This window comes from Lineus longissimus, chromosome 11, assembly GCF_910592395.1.
Source record: "Lineus longissimus chromosome 11, tnLinLong1.2, whole genome shotgun sequence".
Taxonomy (NCBI): Eukaryota; Metazoa; Nemertea; class Pilidiophora; order Heteronemertea; family Lineidae; genus Lineus; species Lineus longissimus.
In genome coordinates this window covers 6,044,507-6,061,610 of record NC_088318.1, presented here as the reverse complement: position 1 = coordinate 6,061,610, position 17,104 = coordinate 6,044,507, and the positions used below count along the sequence as shown (strand labels likewise).

The following is a 17,104-nucleotide window of genomic DNA, read 5'->3' as shown; positions in this document are numbered from 1 at the left end:
CTATCAGCTCTGTAGTTCATGTAGACCGCAAATAGCCCGGCGGTTTCTCTGGCGAGGAGTCTGAGACTGAGGAATCCATGTTGGCAGTGCCAGTCTGTGCACTTGAAGCACAATGTGGAAAACGTAGGGGATTTGGGAATTGAGCAATTCATCCACGCGGTGGTGATCTATAAGTCACAATTCAGTAAATCCAGCATCCAGCTTTTTCGAATACCCGTTAGAAATGCCCGGTATGGATGGATTTCAGTTTTTGAAGAAGGCCTAACATCAGTTGTGTTAGAAGATCAGTATGAAAATGTTTGCTGAAATAGGGTCGTTCTGAAATAAACCGACCATAGACGGCATGAGAAAAATTTGGGAAAATATATGAACATGTATATGAAACGTTTACTAACCAACGCCGACCCAGCATAACAGTCATTATGATGAATGTACACGCTAGCACATGCATGTTCTGTGAGGCCCTATGCTAGAGGCTAGCTACAGGTAGGCCTATATTTTCTAGGTATACCCAATTATTGCCACGATTGCTAAATACAGTATCTCGTTCATGGAGGTACCTGATACTCCTGTTTTAAAGTTAGAAGATCTTAGAACCCGATGTATATTAACTGCTATTTGGTAACAACACATACAGCTCACATGCTTAGCAATGTTTTAAAGGCCTACATGTAGGCCGTTCGTTAAAAAAATCCAATTTTTAAATGAATTTGAAAATTTTCACAGCGGCCCAAAGAACGTGGTCATAGCGATAGCTGCTTTTGGCTTCAATCTATGTACGATGTATATTCAGAGATGATCCCAAATCTTCTTGACCGGGCACTGCTCATCGAATTCTAGACATGTACACAGGCCATTAATTAGATATCACGCGGGTAATCAAGGTCAAGCAGAGAACATTAAATTACCTCGCGTAAATTGACAACAGTTACGAGACGGTAATGACATGTGGTCGCATCTTTCTCGCTGGAAATAGCTAATTGCCATGAAAGTAGGCAGCATCATGGGCGGGTTGATTTAAGCAAGGATGTATAGCACTGCATAGTGCTATACATCCGTGATTGAAGGTCACCACCAGGCAAATCCCTGCTGAGGAAAGTGGCGAACTGCTTCTTGCTGGCTCAGTCACATATTCTATGCCATATATCAGGGTTTCGCAACCGCACAGTTAAAGCGGTCAAGTGTTGAGTGATCAGTCAGCTTATGTCCGAACAATAGATGAATCTTCGCTGAACGTTTTGTTAGTTGCCTAACTGGGCGCTTCGAAAGCTCATCATTGTAAACCCACCCACACAGTCGACCACAAATTTTCTTCGATTTTTCAAATTATATTTTTGTTCACTATTTTTATTTTCGCGAATCTAGGTTGTTAGCGAAATCCGCGAAAAACAAAACGCCTGCAAAGCTGAGCATTAATTATTAATTAGTAATTATCGTCATCGGACGTATCAGAAATGGGTATTCGAAAAAGCTGGATCGCTTGACTGCTGAATTTACTATATTGTGACTTATGGATCACCACCGCCTGGATTAGGGATCGTAGCTGACACAAGCTGGCTATCCTCATGCACAGCTGTCTAATCGAATGCCCTGACTCAAGTACAAAATCATTCACACACTGACTTAGGAAGTTCTTCAGTTACAATTCAGACCTTCTGTCAGCTTGTAGTAAATGTCAGACCGCCGGTAATAGCCCGGCGATTTCTCTGGGGAAGAGATTGAGGAATCCATGTTGGCATTGCGCTTGGGGAACATGGTGGGAAACGTTAGGGATTTGGGAATTGGTCAATTCATCCAGGCAGTGGTGATCCCTGAGTCACGATCCAGTGAATCCAGCAGTCCAGTGATCCAGCTTTTTCGAATCCCCATAGATCAGTGCATGGCACTGACCAAGTCCTCATAGGTTCAAGTCACGCCATACTTTAGATCAGTACGTGACACTGCAGAAGTCCTCATAGGTTCATGACAAGGACACAGGCAATTCTATCTGATGACAATTATTGTTAACATGCCCATCCCTTTTCCCATCCGCTGAAGGATGTTGTGGGCTGATGCTGCCTGTACGTCATGCTTATTGGCAGTAATGCATTACAGAGCGCACCTTGTCTGTGACGTCAATAACCTGGCCGCGAGTAGGGGACCTTTCTGGTTACTGATTAAACCCGATGTGAAACTTTTTCAATTCTGTACAGCGTTATCAATGAATATATAGTTGTCGATCAGCATGGGGACCTTCTGAACTTCTACGCGATGGTGAAATCTTTGAATTTGTTCGAATATCAATCGCGTATACATGTATGTGACTGAGCCAAACAACGGACTTGTAATTTTCTAGTACAATCAAAATATCGTAGGATAATGTAGCCTAAAGCAAATCAAAACCTTAACCAGCTATAATTCTCATGAGACTCCATTGAAAGGAAAAGCTCGACAATCAAAAGTGACTTCATTTTAGTATTCTTTAACAGTTTAGTTAACAGAAACGTGCAATTGTCTGAGGGGATTTTGTGGCACGTGCAGGTATAGAATGGGAAGGGATCATGTTTTTCTGAAATCTGTGTTTTAGAAAAAGCTTTAGTAAACGCTTTAGTATGTAACATTTCAATAAATATTCTGAATCTAAAGCACGGCAAAAGATCATTAACCGCACGCCTTAAAGTGACCTAATCTTACTGTGTCCCCCGAAGGACAAATGGATGATTTGGGACGGAAAAACACTAGTTTCAACGATCTAAGACTAGGGTAAAATACTGAATATGCACATGGCCGTTCGATGCCATTCAACATCAATTTGGATAGCCAATTAGTTGGCGTCACCAAGTTGTCCGATGGCCATGTTCGGACGTCAAGTTCTGGCTTCCCCTTCGCTTCGATTTATTCGCAGCAATTAATCAACGATCTTAGTTTGGCTAAACTAGAGTATAGTCAACCACTACATAATCTCTCTAAGGGCATCACACTTATTATGACATGCATGAAGTTGGTTGATATGTGTTTCCACCACAGCGGATTTGTCGGCTCGGACTGACTTACAATTGACAGAAGATAAAGTAGGGGGCAGCACTTTCACAAACCACAGACAAGGATTTTGAAAACATATTTTGCATAGCGGTATAACATCACTTTACCCTACCCGGTACTAACTGTATGACGTCATTACTAGATACTTAACTTGACCAGATATAGCACAAACAATAGAATAATCAATTTGGGTACAAGGTGCATCAAAAAAGGGTAACTCATTTTAGCCACCATGATTCCCCATTTCAGAAAATCCACGGTTCTAAATTACGCGGCATGAACTATTCTTCACGTGTTTCAGGCAATCCAAAAGTGTTAAAAGTCTATCAATTTCTTCAATACAAACATCAACACTTTCTTATGGTTGATAGGTCTAAAAATCTAGGCCGTTGGTTAATTTTTTGATACACCTTCATTGTAGGATAGGCGTGTTACTGACTTGTCACAGAATAGGAGGAACTAGGTAGGGATCTGGGTAAGGGAGTATACTTTACCTTCAAGTCGCTGAGCCTAATCACAATTTCGCCACGTGCTCGTCTCTCTTCCTCCGCGTGTAACCGGATGAGCTCCTGTCTCCTCTCGTGCGAGAGGCGGCTCACCTCCTCCCTGGGCATGATTTTCTTCTCCATCTGCTTACAGGTTGTAATGTCTGGAAGACTGCCGCGCTTTCCTTTGCTACCTAGTCGGCTTTCTGTTTCCATACGTAACCGACTGGGCAACTCTTTTGCCGGGGCTCGCGTCATAGGTGCCGCAGCATGCACCTCCGCTTGGACTCGTTTTCTTATTCCATTTTCTATAATATACGAGTCTGGATTTTTTGCATTAATGTTTTCACTGCTATGCACCTCGGTGGCCGATTCCGGTTTCGTCACATCACCAGTAGAACCGCTTTTGTTTTTACTATTAGCTAAAGAAGGCATCGTCTTTCTCCGTGAAACTGGACGGTAGGGTTTTATGTCGTCCGAGTCAGATACTCCAGAATCTGGTGAAGGGTCTAAATTAGGTCCATTCCTATATCGCTCCGTATCGGAGTAAATCTCCCTACCTAGTCCACTATCGTCCCTGTTGGTTCTATAGTGATCAAAATGATCGTTTAACATTGTAGAGGTTAACAAATCCGATAGGTTTTCAGGTTTATAACCCGCAGCTATTCTACGCCTGGTGTTAGGACTATACTTTGCGGACCCACCACCCCGTATATGATCATCACTACCACCCCGACCATCTCTATTATCTAAGTAGCGACTACTGTTCGGGTTCTCCTGAGATTCCAACTGATTCATATTATGAACTATTTTGCTTGAACTTCCAGCTATAGCACAGTCTAGAGCAGTTGATAAGGCTGACACCATACCTGGCGGTGCTTGACCATCCGGTAAATGCTCGTGCGATCGGTCCGTCACCGACTTGGATCGAATGTGGGGATTGTGATTTAGAACAGGGTGATAGTTTCCCATATCCGGTCCGCCATGTTCTTGCAATTTCTTCCGCAGAATGTCCGTACCTGAAATAAAGTCTTAAAAGATTACTGCATCGGTAACGGTACATTGAAACTCGGCAAAAAGGCTAGGGGACTTGAAACGCAGGACATAAGAACGGGCGAGCTCAACATTAGCACCTGTCACCTCTGTTGTCCCGGTGTAACATCTGTGGTTGTTTCCCATATGTCAGTGTTTCCAAACAATAGGCAGCTAGAGAGACCATGACTTTTCAATAGGGGGAAACACAGAAAAACTTGTCAATCTATCTTTTAGCGTTCCCAAACAATGAGGGGAAACACTCAAAAATAGAAACACTCAAAAACATTACACCGGGTTCGATTCCCACTCAGTCCCGGTTTCTTCATGTGACAGAAAAATGACCCTCTTTGAGAGCTTAGGTTACCACTGGATGACCTGGTTTCCTCCTACAATACGATTCGACCACATATTGTTGAAAGAAACAATAAAGGACATCCTCAGATAATCTTTGTTGGAGAGATTAACAGGTCTCAATGATGATGCTGAATCAGGTTGTGGCTTATGATTGTGGGAAGACTTGATGGAAGCCACCTCGTCTCCCATGCACCAGGCACTTACCTGTTTCAATGAACACTGTTACAGTGTTAAAGACAAGGATAAGTCACTGACAGGCGGCAAAGATATTGGTATTTCATATTTCATATTGTGTCACGGCGTTAGGTCATCAATTTTTCTTCTCTTTCATTTATTTGGCACGGTCTCTTTAGATTTTAAACTTACAACTCATGTTTCGAAATTTCTCGTTTGCCAATGGGCAGGCTTTGAAACCCTTACGAAGAGCCATAAACGATGAAGTAGAGCTGTGTAAATGTACTTCATGGAAAACGCTTTGGGAGAGTTCCTTGAGTTATCCTCCAACTACAAGTAGGTATGAAAACCCCATTTACAATGTACGCATGGCGCCTAGACGAATTCGCGCAGAACCTGAGCACACCACATACCTTCGTACTTCGTCGTTCGTAATGGTTGCTAAACCTGCCTAAATGCCTATATAGGGATTTCCGAAAGCAAAAAAGTAGGTCAATTCCGGTGGAATTAATGTCCCTATCAACAGTGCCGAATTATGTATGGCGTGCTGATTAGAAATAAACCATTCCGAAGACTTTGGGGGTTAATTTGCTTTCGGAAATGAGTGCATTGTCACGAACCTCTCGAAAACATTGGTCATTAGTGAGGAGAAGCACTCCATAAAGAATTACGATTCGCACTCATCTCATGCACCAAGTGACTACTTTGTATTTCATTTGGTGCTCATTTCTTTCTTCGCTTACCGGGTTGGTGAAACTCTGGCGCAAATTCTTTGCCTTTTAACCTCGCGATGTCTGAATCTTCCCTTGCACGATGGGCAGCAATATCAGCTTGCTCAGCTTTCGCACGGGCATTAGCCATCCTGGAAAAAGATCGAAGTTTAACATGTCCGTCGTAAATAAACTATTTCAATGAGATAACTTTCTTGCCGTTTAGAAATTAGCTATGCCAACAGCGGAACCCTCCTCAAGGGGGGGGGGGGCTATAGACAGGAGCACGGGGGTTAAAATAGCATCTTCGGAAGACCAATTTGCACAGTAAGGGCACTGGGTCATGCTTGATTCACCACTAAAAACATTCGTCGTACAATCATGAATCCTATTGACGTACTCTGAGGTGGGAGAGACCCCTACTGGTGACTTGCCTACCTAGCTGCCTATAGTCTCTTTAAGAAACACTCAAGATCACACGTCAGACAGTCTCCATATAAAGGATATGGATTTTGACTCAAAATATTGATCTGTAGTTTTCGCTGACGAGTTTGCAATGAAGAAACAGTAAAAAAACACTAAAGAAAAGGCAGACGTTTGATCACCAGACAATAAATGGTATCTTCAATTCGTGGAAGGAATCATTGCACTGAATCACCCTACTGTAATCCTTATTGCCAATAAAACGCAATGACCTTATTTGATTTATATGTTAAAAGCCACAATTCCTTCTGGACGTTGGTTGTTTATAGCCATCTAATGGCTATGCCAACACTTAAATGAGAACTGTGGAAGCGCATAGGTGATAATGAAGACTTCGATAACCGATTATCAACATGCTAGTACGCCACCTTCTTCTTGCGTTCACTCTGCACTGGGACGATTTATTCTCGGAGAGTAACGTGTACAGCTCACTGTTGATTCGATAGAAAGGTGGCAAACTAGCAAAAAATGTTATAAAAAAAAATGATATAGGTGATCAACCATAGGCTACTCAATGAAACCAGTTGGGCTGCAGAAGAGCCGAAAATGTAAATGCCCAATGCAGGTAATTAATGAGATCAAACCAACCAGAAAAAAACCTACTGATTTACTGATCGCTATCTCTCATCTAAACTTGGTGACCACCTGTTCTTCTTCAAGTATCTTCGTTACACTAAACATTCTGTAGAAGTGCCATGCATTCCTTCTTCAAGATCCCCCCCCCCCCCTGGTGATATTATCAAACCAGATACTTCTTTACCTCGCATACGAGGGCCCAGGCTTGATTTACCCGGAGAGGTTCTTAGCCTTGGTTCGAAGAGGTGGATAGCCCTCGGAGCTGTTGTCGCCAAGCTGATACTGACCTTGAGATGGCTGTGTCCGCTTTTTGCAAGGCAACCTGTGCTGCTCGTTGGGCGTTAGCAACTGCATTATCAATCCGCTCACGTAACTTTGATGACCTAATTAGAAATATTTTGTTTTTCTTTCCTGATGATATCAATATATTATTCTTATATTTCCCTTCCTCTCGTGCACCATCTTTGAATGTTGTTACACCGTATCCGTATTTTTTGTTGTTGTACCACTCGCCTTCGTATTTTAAACCGTCAGATCGTTCACTTATTCCAAAACCTGACCGTTTGTCGTTTTTCCACTCTCCCATATAGGATTCGGTCACATTTACATCCGTGATGTCATCTTGGCTAATGAAGCTAAGATTACTATCTGTTAGCCTAGACATGCCAGTAGCGGCAGAATGTGTAGAATCCATACTCATGTGACTAATATTACTAATTGTACTCCGCACAGAACCGGTCGGCCGCCGAGGCGAATCATTGATATCTCCTGTGCTACGCTGCTTCTTTAATTTCAAACCGGACATAATGCTCTTACGTAAACTAGAGCGGCCATGCTTATCGAAAATGGAAAGCTTTCTGAGTTTGTCCGGCTCCTCGTCGCTCTTCGCCTTGAGCACGAAGCCGCCCCTGCTTTCGTCAAGTCGCTTATCACGTTCCTTAACCACATGATCTTCTTCAGCCTCGCTCCTTAGGGAGGTGAGGGAGGCCCGGAGTCCTTTTGGTCGATAGTGGGAAGCAAGACCGTAAGGCACGCTCTGTCGAACTCCGTAACCGTGGCGTGTTCCTCTCAGCCATTGTCCCTGGTAAGTGCCTGCAAAGAGTTAAGGAGAACCTGGTAAGAATTTCATTTGGTGTCATCTTCTGCTTTACTTATACTGGGAAAGCCTCTTTGCTAACTGAAAGAAGGAAGTTTACCTTATCCGTTATGGAAGCCTGCAAAGTAAAAGTGCTCCCGTCGGAAGCAGAACAATGATTCGGTTAACTGAAGACTTCGGCGACGTAAGTCTTCATTATCCAGAGAGAGACACATTTTGAACTTTTCTTGTCGTTCAGGGATGTGTCAGGTTCAGATTAATGCTGGAACTGTAAAATGAACTAAAAGAAATCAAACAAACGTCGTGTATGCATTTTATAGAACAACATGTGATATGGTGATCTACACCTAACGGCCAACGTTTTTACTAATGGACTAGCATTCGCCTTCTTACAGCACATAAAAATAATACATCATTATATAAAGTCTCAAATATCAAATAATATTACTCGGCATCTTTATCAAGAAAGTTCAGTAAACACTGAATTCAATGTCACGTGATTTTCCGGTCCTTTGGCTAAGCGCTATGGAGCTTTGCATCGAAGAAAAATTGGTTTTCGCCGTAAACATGCCTCTATCTTGGAAATGTGAACATATCTTATTTTTGGTGCAAAAATCTGACAAATACGCCAGAAATATTCCTTTCCCACTGACTGTGAGAATAATCTTTGGCTATGTTTGCTTGGCATCTGTTACTTTATGCTTGGGGCTAAAAATGTTACCAATGACGTCATTGGGTATGTTTTTCATGCAATTGAAGTGATACCTGTAATGTCACTGGAAGAGTGTGCATTATCAACACATTGCTGAGGATAGTAACTTTGTTCCCAGAGATGTAAACAGTATTTGTTGAGTTGTCTTAGACATGTTGGAGGTACTCAATCAGCAATATCGCTAACCTTCGCCAACAAGGAAACATGACCAGGCCTCGAGTTAAGTTGTTTTGTTGATGCTCGTGAATGATGCCTGGCCTTGTAACACATGGTAGGTACCTCCACCAAGGCACAGTGCCCTGAGGACCAATAAATGTGGATTTCAGTAACAACATTAGCAATGTCCTTCAATTCATAGATACGAAAGGGTTTCAGTCATTTCAGCACTCATGGCACCAGGTGGTTGTTGATAGAATTGTATCAAATAACATTAATATGACACATGTATGTGGGAAAGAAAAAAGGATGTATAAGGCGTCATTAATATCAGTATGCCAGATACGGATGAAAACCAACGCCGATGTTTTTAAGGGTATGATCCACCCCAGAGAAAAAAGGACTTAACGTTCCTGAATGAAAAACGTCTATGTACTAAATTTACATGTACATGTACATGTTAATGTGAAGAAGCCATTGTTACCGGAATCTGAATGATGTTTTCCTTTTTAGTACCACGTAAAAGTTTGGTGCGATCTTTATTGTCCACCCGATGTAGTACTTTGATCAGCAAGTTCTGATGAACTGATGTTAGGCCTGCAATTCCCAAAATCGTACGTAAAGACTGACCTTGTTGCTTCTATTTGTTGAGGTCAGTACATACTTTAATAAGATAAAGTACCGTAGCTAGGACTGTACTCTTTGAGGGTTAAAGCATTTCCTTATCCCAACATTCTCGGCGTCTACATAATATAGACATAGCTGTACGTGAATATACTTCTCATTACCGGCAGGTGATAGTGAGACGTACAGTAATGAGTTTCCTGGTGGATGGGTTGCTCCTTTAGATATAGATCAGTATACAGCGCCCAGTATCGTGTCTGCACTTTTGGATGTAGGTTTCAGCTATATAATTCAGACCATTCCAATTACTTTATAGTTTCTCACATAAAGTAAGATCGCACCTTGCGATACACAGTTCATATACATGTACATTTTGTACATACATTCCCATCCGCTTATACATGAATTGCAGAGGGTTACATATCTATCCAGCGTCAGTTGTACTGATGACACTATCAGGCCGCACAACAGAGCTTTGATTTAAAAGAAGGTCAATTTAATAGCAAGTAGGTCAAAATCCTGAGTTCATTTAGACGTACTTTGAGTTTCTTTAAACTCCTGACGATTTTATACCGTTAGCCCAAAAAAGAGGTGAGCATCTTATGCGGCGTTGCTGATAATAAAATATGAAGTTGCGAAAGTAGTGCATTTGTGAGTTAAATTTGGGTGCAATTAAAGATTATACCAATAATGAATGGGACCCCAGCTATTTTTTTCTCTTTAGTAATGGATAGAATCTGGATGTGCTCCTAGCGATAGGAACCAACTTATTGCATCGGTGCGCAGTCTTAGTTATATACTTCGTCTCGAAGCAAACTGTGTATAGGTTTCTATATAAGGTGGGCAGAAAGGTAGCCAGGCTCAAGTATATGTAATCCTAGTCTGGATAGTGCTACCTTGCTAATGTTGTAGAGCTGGATATGTTGTAGAGGTGGGTATGATAGAAGATGCTAAGTCAAGTGCTAACAGCTTAATGTTAGATGCTGTAGCATGAACCTGCAGGATCAACTGAAAAAAACACAGCTTATATTATCAGGTTCATTGGCAATTAGCTCACAGAGCATTAAAATTACGTCATGTCCTATTCGACGACAATAGGCCAATGGGTCTCGCGAAACGGGATTGGTTCATTGGTTGAATGTTGGACCCCTTGGTAGTTCAGGAATCGCCATTCATGGTTGGTGATCAACCTTTACATGGACCGTACCATGAAGAACTCCTCTAGTCAATCTCTTAGAAATCGCTGAAAAATCGCAGCCTGACAAATTGCAGTTCTAACAGTGAATCAAAGAAGGAGAAGAAGAAGCTAGCATTCATTACCAATTATAACAATTCGTCTAGAATTATCAGCACTATTGCTCTATGTAGCCTTAGTACATACCAATTGCAACCTCACTCGAGATCGGAAGAGCTGTTCTTTTCCAATCATCATGCACAACATAACATTTTCTGCATTCACCATTATATCTTTTATAGCTAGACTGTAACATACCATATGTTGGTGTTCGTGTTGTCGGCCAGCAGTCAGCTTATTAACCTCATGCTTTGGTTCGAATTAGAGGGAAAAGGAGTCCGAAACTGTGTGGTACCCAGACAGGTAAAACAAGTGGTAATAGTCGGAAGAGCGTGTCAGTGGCTGTGCACTGAAAATTGCCAGCAGAGACAAGACCACAATTGATTTTTTAAGCCTTTTAGCAGTTAAATTGTCAATGTTTGACCGCGACGCATCAAAGAACGCGTGGTGTTGTGAATCTGAAATTTAGATTATGTTATTCCGGACAGTCGGGTAAGTAAATGGTGAAAAATAAAATGGTGATTGACCACGGACATTTTTTTTTAATCGACAAATTAGACAGACTTTGATATTTCCACTCTTTTCAGCCAACTGGCAGAAAAAACTCAAAACACGCCCCCTATTACCCAATTAGCAAAATTCGAAATTAATTTTTTCATCAAATAATTTCTTTATATCTGTGGACTTGCCACAACAAATATTTTTTCGATACCTCTCCAAATATGTACTTGAGAGTTAAAAACATGCACTCGTCTAATTGATAGGCCTCGACCCTCCAACCTATGAATATTCATTAGTGGTCTTTTCTCAATGAAGGTACATTTCAGGGGTTAACATTTTGAGATTTTTTTCAAACTAATGTAGATGACATCCCACAACTCTCCAACAAAGGAAAGTCATATCTGGACATTTTTGGAGAAATGAGAGACATTTCAAAGAGTGGTACAACTGTGCCAAAGCGACGAAAGAGGACAGAATCGACAAAAAGTCATGATTTTGCAGCCAACAGCACCAAATTCAAAGACCTGCCCTGTCCAGAATAAGCAAGCTATGGAGCTGAAAATTTAGGATGTGATTTAGGAATATCTTTGCTGCTTAGGGCACAACTTTCAGAATCAAGGCCTAAGTAGTTTCAAAGTAATTACAAAATGAATGGCAACACAACAAGACTTGTAAAAATGAAACCGAACTTAGACCGGGGTTAGGTTGACTCTTATTTGGGTCAAATTAAGTTTTTTTCTCATTATTTTAGCTTGTTTTGACCTTAAATCATCAGCAAACAATATTCTAAATGAATTAGAGTGATTTGAGCACATTCAAATTTTTCACTATATTGACCCAAAATGTAGTGTAAATAGAGACAAGACCACAATTGATTTTTTAAGCCTTTTAGCAGTTAAATTTCAATGTTTGACCGCGACGCATCAAAGAACGCGTGGTGTTGTGAATCTGAAATTTAGATTATATTATTCCGGACAGTCGGGCAAGTAAATGGTGAAAAATAAAATGGTGATTGACCACGGACATTTTTTTTTAATCGACAAATTAGACAGACTTTGATATTTCCACTCTTTTCAGCCAACTGGCAGAAAAAACTCAAAACACGCCCCCTATTACCCAATTAGCAAAATTCGAAATTAATTTTTTCATCAAATAATTTCTTTTATATCTGTGGACTTGCCACAACAAATATTTTTTCAATACCTCTGCAAATATGTACTTGAGAGTTAAAAACATGCACTCGTCTAATTGATAGGCCTCGACCCTCCAACCTATGAATATTCATTAGTGGTCTTGTCTCAGCAAGCTTTCAGCGTGCTTTGAAGTTGCTGGAAAAAGAACTTCTGAAAAAAATCGATTGAAAACCTTTTCCTTTAGTACGTAAAACTGAAGCGGGTGCGTAAAAAAACATTCTTAAAAACGAGTTTGCCCAAGTGAGAAAAGCGTTTCGATTGATACCCCACGATTTCGCGAATGTGAATCTCGCAGCCAACCAATGTTCGATAACTAACTGACTGCAGCTATACCCCGCCTGATATGTTATACATGCTACCTCACGTTGCTATTCGACAGCTGTTCCCATGAAAGATGTCTAACACGTGGTCTACTATTGTTGAAAGCCTTCAGACAAAGGTATCTTCCCGTGGGTCTGACAGTCAGTACGAAATACATCTAAAACTTAGAATTTGAAATTCCAGTCCTGACGGCATTTAGTTTGTCTATTATGACTACATATACAGGTAAAAAAACCGAGTTCACTAGGTGATTAACGCATGGTTATATATATATCTGTAATCACTCTCGGAGACAGACAGCGAGAATATGTTCTGAGAAGTTGTCCCGATAGAGTTTAGTAGGAAGGTTGCTGTGCTTTTACTTTCTCAACGCCTCAGTTCCTGGCTTAGATTATTTTGGACACAAAAGGATCTCTTCGTTTTGCCTATATTACTTTCATCATCCTCTACGTCTTATAACCGGCTGATAAAAACGTACACTGTAATGGTTAGTTTTCGAATGCGTAATGAACTTGTTGATAAATGTTTGTATATTCTGTGTATCAGCGCACCAAGGGTCGTTGGCAAGCAAAACAGTCATTACGCAGGCAATGAAGGAATTGGTGTGGGTACAAGATAAACATGACTGGCTGTGATGATAATGACAGCCTTGTGAGTTGGCTCTAGTGGGTGTAGAGGTTTAGCACCGATCCAAACAAGTTATCTATTCAGTGCAAACCATGTTATTTTTTATGATGAGGAAGCAGCAGCAGAGAAGTATCACTAAACATTTTTACCTGGAATTCGCCAAGAGTAAGATAAACATTTTATTTCGACTTCACAGGGACTGACGGCGGAAATATCGAAGGCTGATCTCCATTGAAAAACACAGTCGGCGGACGAGGTTTGTCCAAATGACTGCGGTATTTTTCCGAACAACTCCTCCACCTGCACGTACTGATCAACTTGATCACAATGGTCGAGCGATAGATCCTTCAAAAGGCGTCAAAAAAATGGTTACCTGATATGAATAGTGATGGAATCTAACTTCACGAAAGCAACATATTTGGAAGTTTTTATGCACCAAAATCTTCTTTAGATGGCCATATCATGGCTTGCATATTGATTACTTGTGATTACACCGGTACCCAGCTGTCACGGTGGCAAAGTATATTTGCGAGTGGAGATTGTGTAGTGGTCAAGAATTCTAACCACGAAACTAGCCAGTCTTAGCTGCTGCTTTGAGCGGCCACTGACAAGCTAAGTGCTGACCTTGTAACGCATAAACTATTATATTTCTGTTAATTCACGGAAGCAACACATTTGTGAGTTTTTATTACTTGTAATCACCAAGCACACCACGCTTTCACGATGCCAAAGTACATTTGCGAGTGGAGATTAATATGAAATTGTCAAGGATTCTAACCACGAAACTAGCCAGTCTATAAATGCTGCTTTGAGCGGCGACTAGACAAGCCAAGTGCTGACCTCGTAAAGTTACTAGTTTGTTTACCCATAACAAACCTCTGATATAGCATGGATATTGGTGTTTAAAATCCACAGACGCATTTTGTGCTTATCATTTTCACATTCAGACCAACACGAATTTTCAAACAGTTAAAATGAAAGCCGGCCAATTCATTTAATGATGTCGCTGGCACTTAATGAGTTCAATGAATTGATAGGAAACTGGTAAATCACGAGTGACAATAAGCATATCGATTGGATGATTCTACACAATTGTCACCATGATATCACCAATCAAACCCACAATATTATACTCAGTATAACCGCGTGACTTTTTTCGAGTAAGTTGTTTACATATGTCCCGCTTGCAATATTAAAAACAACAATGTTCGTAGTGCCCAGTAATGTGATACGTGAGCATGAAAATCACGTTTCATATAGCACGTTTCAGCACGTTTCATTGCTCTATTATGGGTATTGGAAAACACTGGACTGGACTGGACTGGGAAAATCTTGACTGACAGTCATCGCTATGATATCCGAGTAGGATTTGGGAGCTGAGAACAGGTGCTAATGCTTAGTGGGTCCTTGGGTAAGGCACTTGGAATGCAGAAGGGTAACTCAGTGTGAGGTTTTTGGTCCTAGGGCAAAACACTTGGCAGACGGGTCACGAAGGTAGACTGAGGTGTGGATCGGCATTGGCATTACGTAATCATTTTTTTCAGGTTTAATCGATTGTGCTATTAAGGGGTGCGTATCTTTGTTCGCAAAGTTCTTGTTCCCCCAATTGTAAAGCCCTCACACAACAACACTGTCAGCAAGATAAACATGTTGGCTAAGCCATAGCCAAGAACTTAAGAAGCCCTATTTCACAAACCTTTTCGTTTCTTGCCACTGCAAGTAAAAATTCTTATAAAAATCTTGATCCTCTCTCTTTGGAGGGAGATTCTGGCTCCATGATGACTTTGAGAACCGATGGGGTATTGGGAAGTGAGCCAGGACAGGGCACCAATTCATTAATTCCAGGCGGTGGAGAGTGATGACTTTTAGTCCAGACTTTCCCAGTCATGCAAGTCCAGTGTTTCGTACTCCATAGTTTTCCAATATCCATACATTATACGGTGTTTTTATCATTCTAGACAACAGAACTGTTAACATGGTCAATGTGTACTACTAATAAGTCTTACCAGCAGTGTATGACCGCAGCAGGTCAAATTCAATTTAAGTACACAGTAGTTCTCTATCATTCTCCCACATCACCATACATACATACGTTCAGATAGATGTACAATACACAGCATTTTGAATTAGCAATTCATCTCACATGAGAAAGAGAGCTGAACACTCCCATGGGTTTTGTCAAGAATGCGAATGAGCTTAAGGGATGTGAATAGATAATGTAAGATGTATGGCCGGGTTAGATCCGGAGCCAAAGGCTGAGAGACGAAGGATGTATTGGGTAAATGGAGTCATCATCATCATCAATCTTGGTTAGTTACAAAATATCAAGGCACCCTGGATGCTCCCTAGAGCAGACTGAAAAGAAATTAATTGACTCTTAAAGACCAGGTTCGTTTGTACAAAATTTGAAATTTGAAATTGAATTTGAAATACACAAGTTATCTACATGTATTGCGAATACGCATTGAATATAAAGTCCATGCGGTCCCTATCCTAATCATGAGAAATCTTTTGTACAACCCAAGGTTTGAAGTCCGCTTTTGTCATGAGTGTTCGTATCTGCATGCATGTTCTGTGTCGGTATTTGTTTCGGAATACCGGTTGAATTTTGCCTGGATAATAAATCGACAGGTTGGAAATACGGCAGAGTATAAACCATATCTCGGTTGAGAATGTTCGGAATGCTTGTTGGCAAGGTAGGCACAAGATGCATGCACTGCTTGCCTAGAGCACGAGTGTTTCTATGGAAAAATAACCGCCAGGAACTCAAAGCAGTACCTCACTAGAGGAATATCATAAAACGAAGGCAGGCAAAGAAGCCAAAGGGCTTGATGATGAGCTTTGAACACGAAGAAAACACGCGCATCCTTGGGTAAAACTCCACGAGTTGTACGTTAGTCATCAGTACTACATTTATAATAAACAATTTGTGTAGGTCTCTACACCCGCGATATACGCGCTTCCGAAGCTTTGCTTATGAGGAATAGCGTAGTGATGATGAATAAGCATTCATTATATCCAGGTACAAGAAGCGGCTGTCTATCTTACCAAGTGCGATTCGGGCACCAAGCGATCACGGCGAACATGAATGCATGTCAGCGGCGGCTCTGCCAAAGTCGAACAGTATGAAAAGACTAGATAATCGTGTCAACCACCTATAAGGACATGATCTCGGACTTGTCTTGTAGTCCACCTTTATTTCTGTATTCATTTTGACGGGAAAGAGTCGGTGGTAAAATGAAACCGATAAATTATTTGAAGAATTCCCAAAGCGCGCTTGTGAATTTGGGGACTGTGATAGGCCTGCAAATTTCGTAATGCGTAACACCATGGTAGTCACCCTGTGCCCCCTATAAGAGAACGGGTGGATATTTTTTTAATTCTTTTAAGAAAATAACTATACCAACTTTATAACATCGTCCAAGTTTATGTATGATAGAGAGAAAATATCCTTGAACCGGGACCAGTCTGAAGTACACCTGTCGAGTACTTCACCTTTGCCTTTCGGCCAACCTATGCAAACTTGAAGCAAGGTGAACAGTGGAATGTCGTTATAATATTGATAGGTTACCCAGATGCGGCAAAGAACCTCGCAATGGGGAGCACTGGCACTGCGGCGGAGTGCGTTCAACGAGTCCAAAGATGTCAGGCAAAATGGATTGAGTTGTCGGCGGGGGTTCATTCACCACTAAGCAGTGACGTTGACCCAGTACGTCATCATATCGGGGAAAAAAATGAACGC

General features: G+C 41.2%; 1 protein-coding gene across 2 annotated transcripts in view; it reads right to left on the bottom strand.

The window, feature by feature from the left end:
- LOC135495597 (junctophilin-1-like) overlaps nt 1-17,104 on the bottom strand; it is a 66,165-nt gene that overhangs the window by 12,166 nt on the left and 36,895 nt on the right. For both annotated transcript variants that reach the window (XM_064784400.1, XM_064784401.1), the window contains 3 exons: nt 7,126-7,930; nt 5,813-5,931; nt 3,516-4,525 (listed from right to left, as the gene is read on the bottom strand). In XM_064784400.1, coding sequence (XP_064640470.1) covers nt 3,516-4,525; nt 5,813-5,931; nt 7,126-7,930 — 1,934 coding nt within the window. The remainder of the gene's footprint in view (nt 1-3,515; nt 4,526-5,812; nt 5,932-7,125; nt 7,931-17,104) is intronic.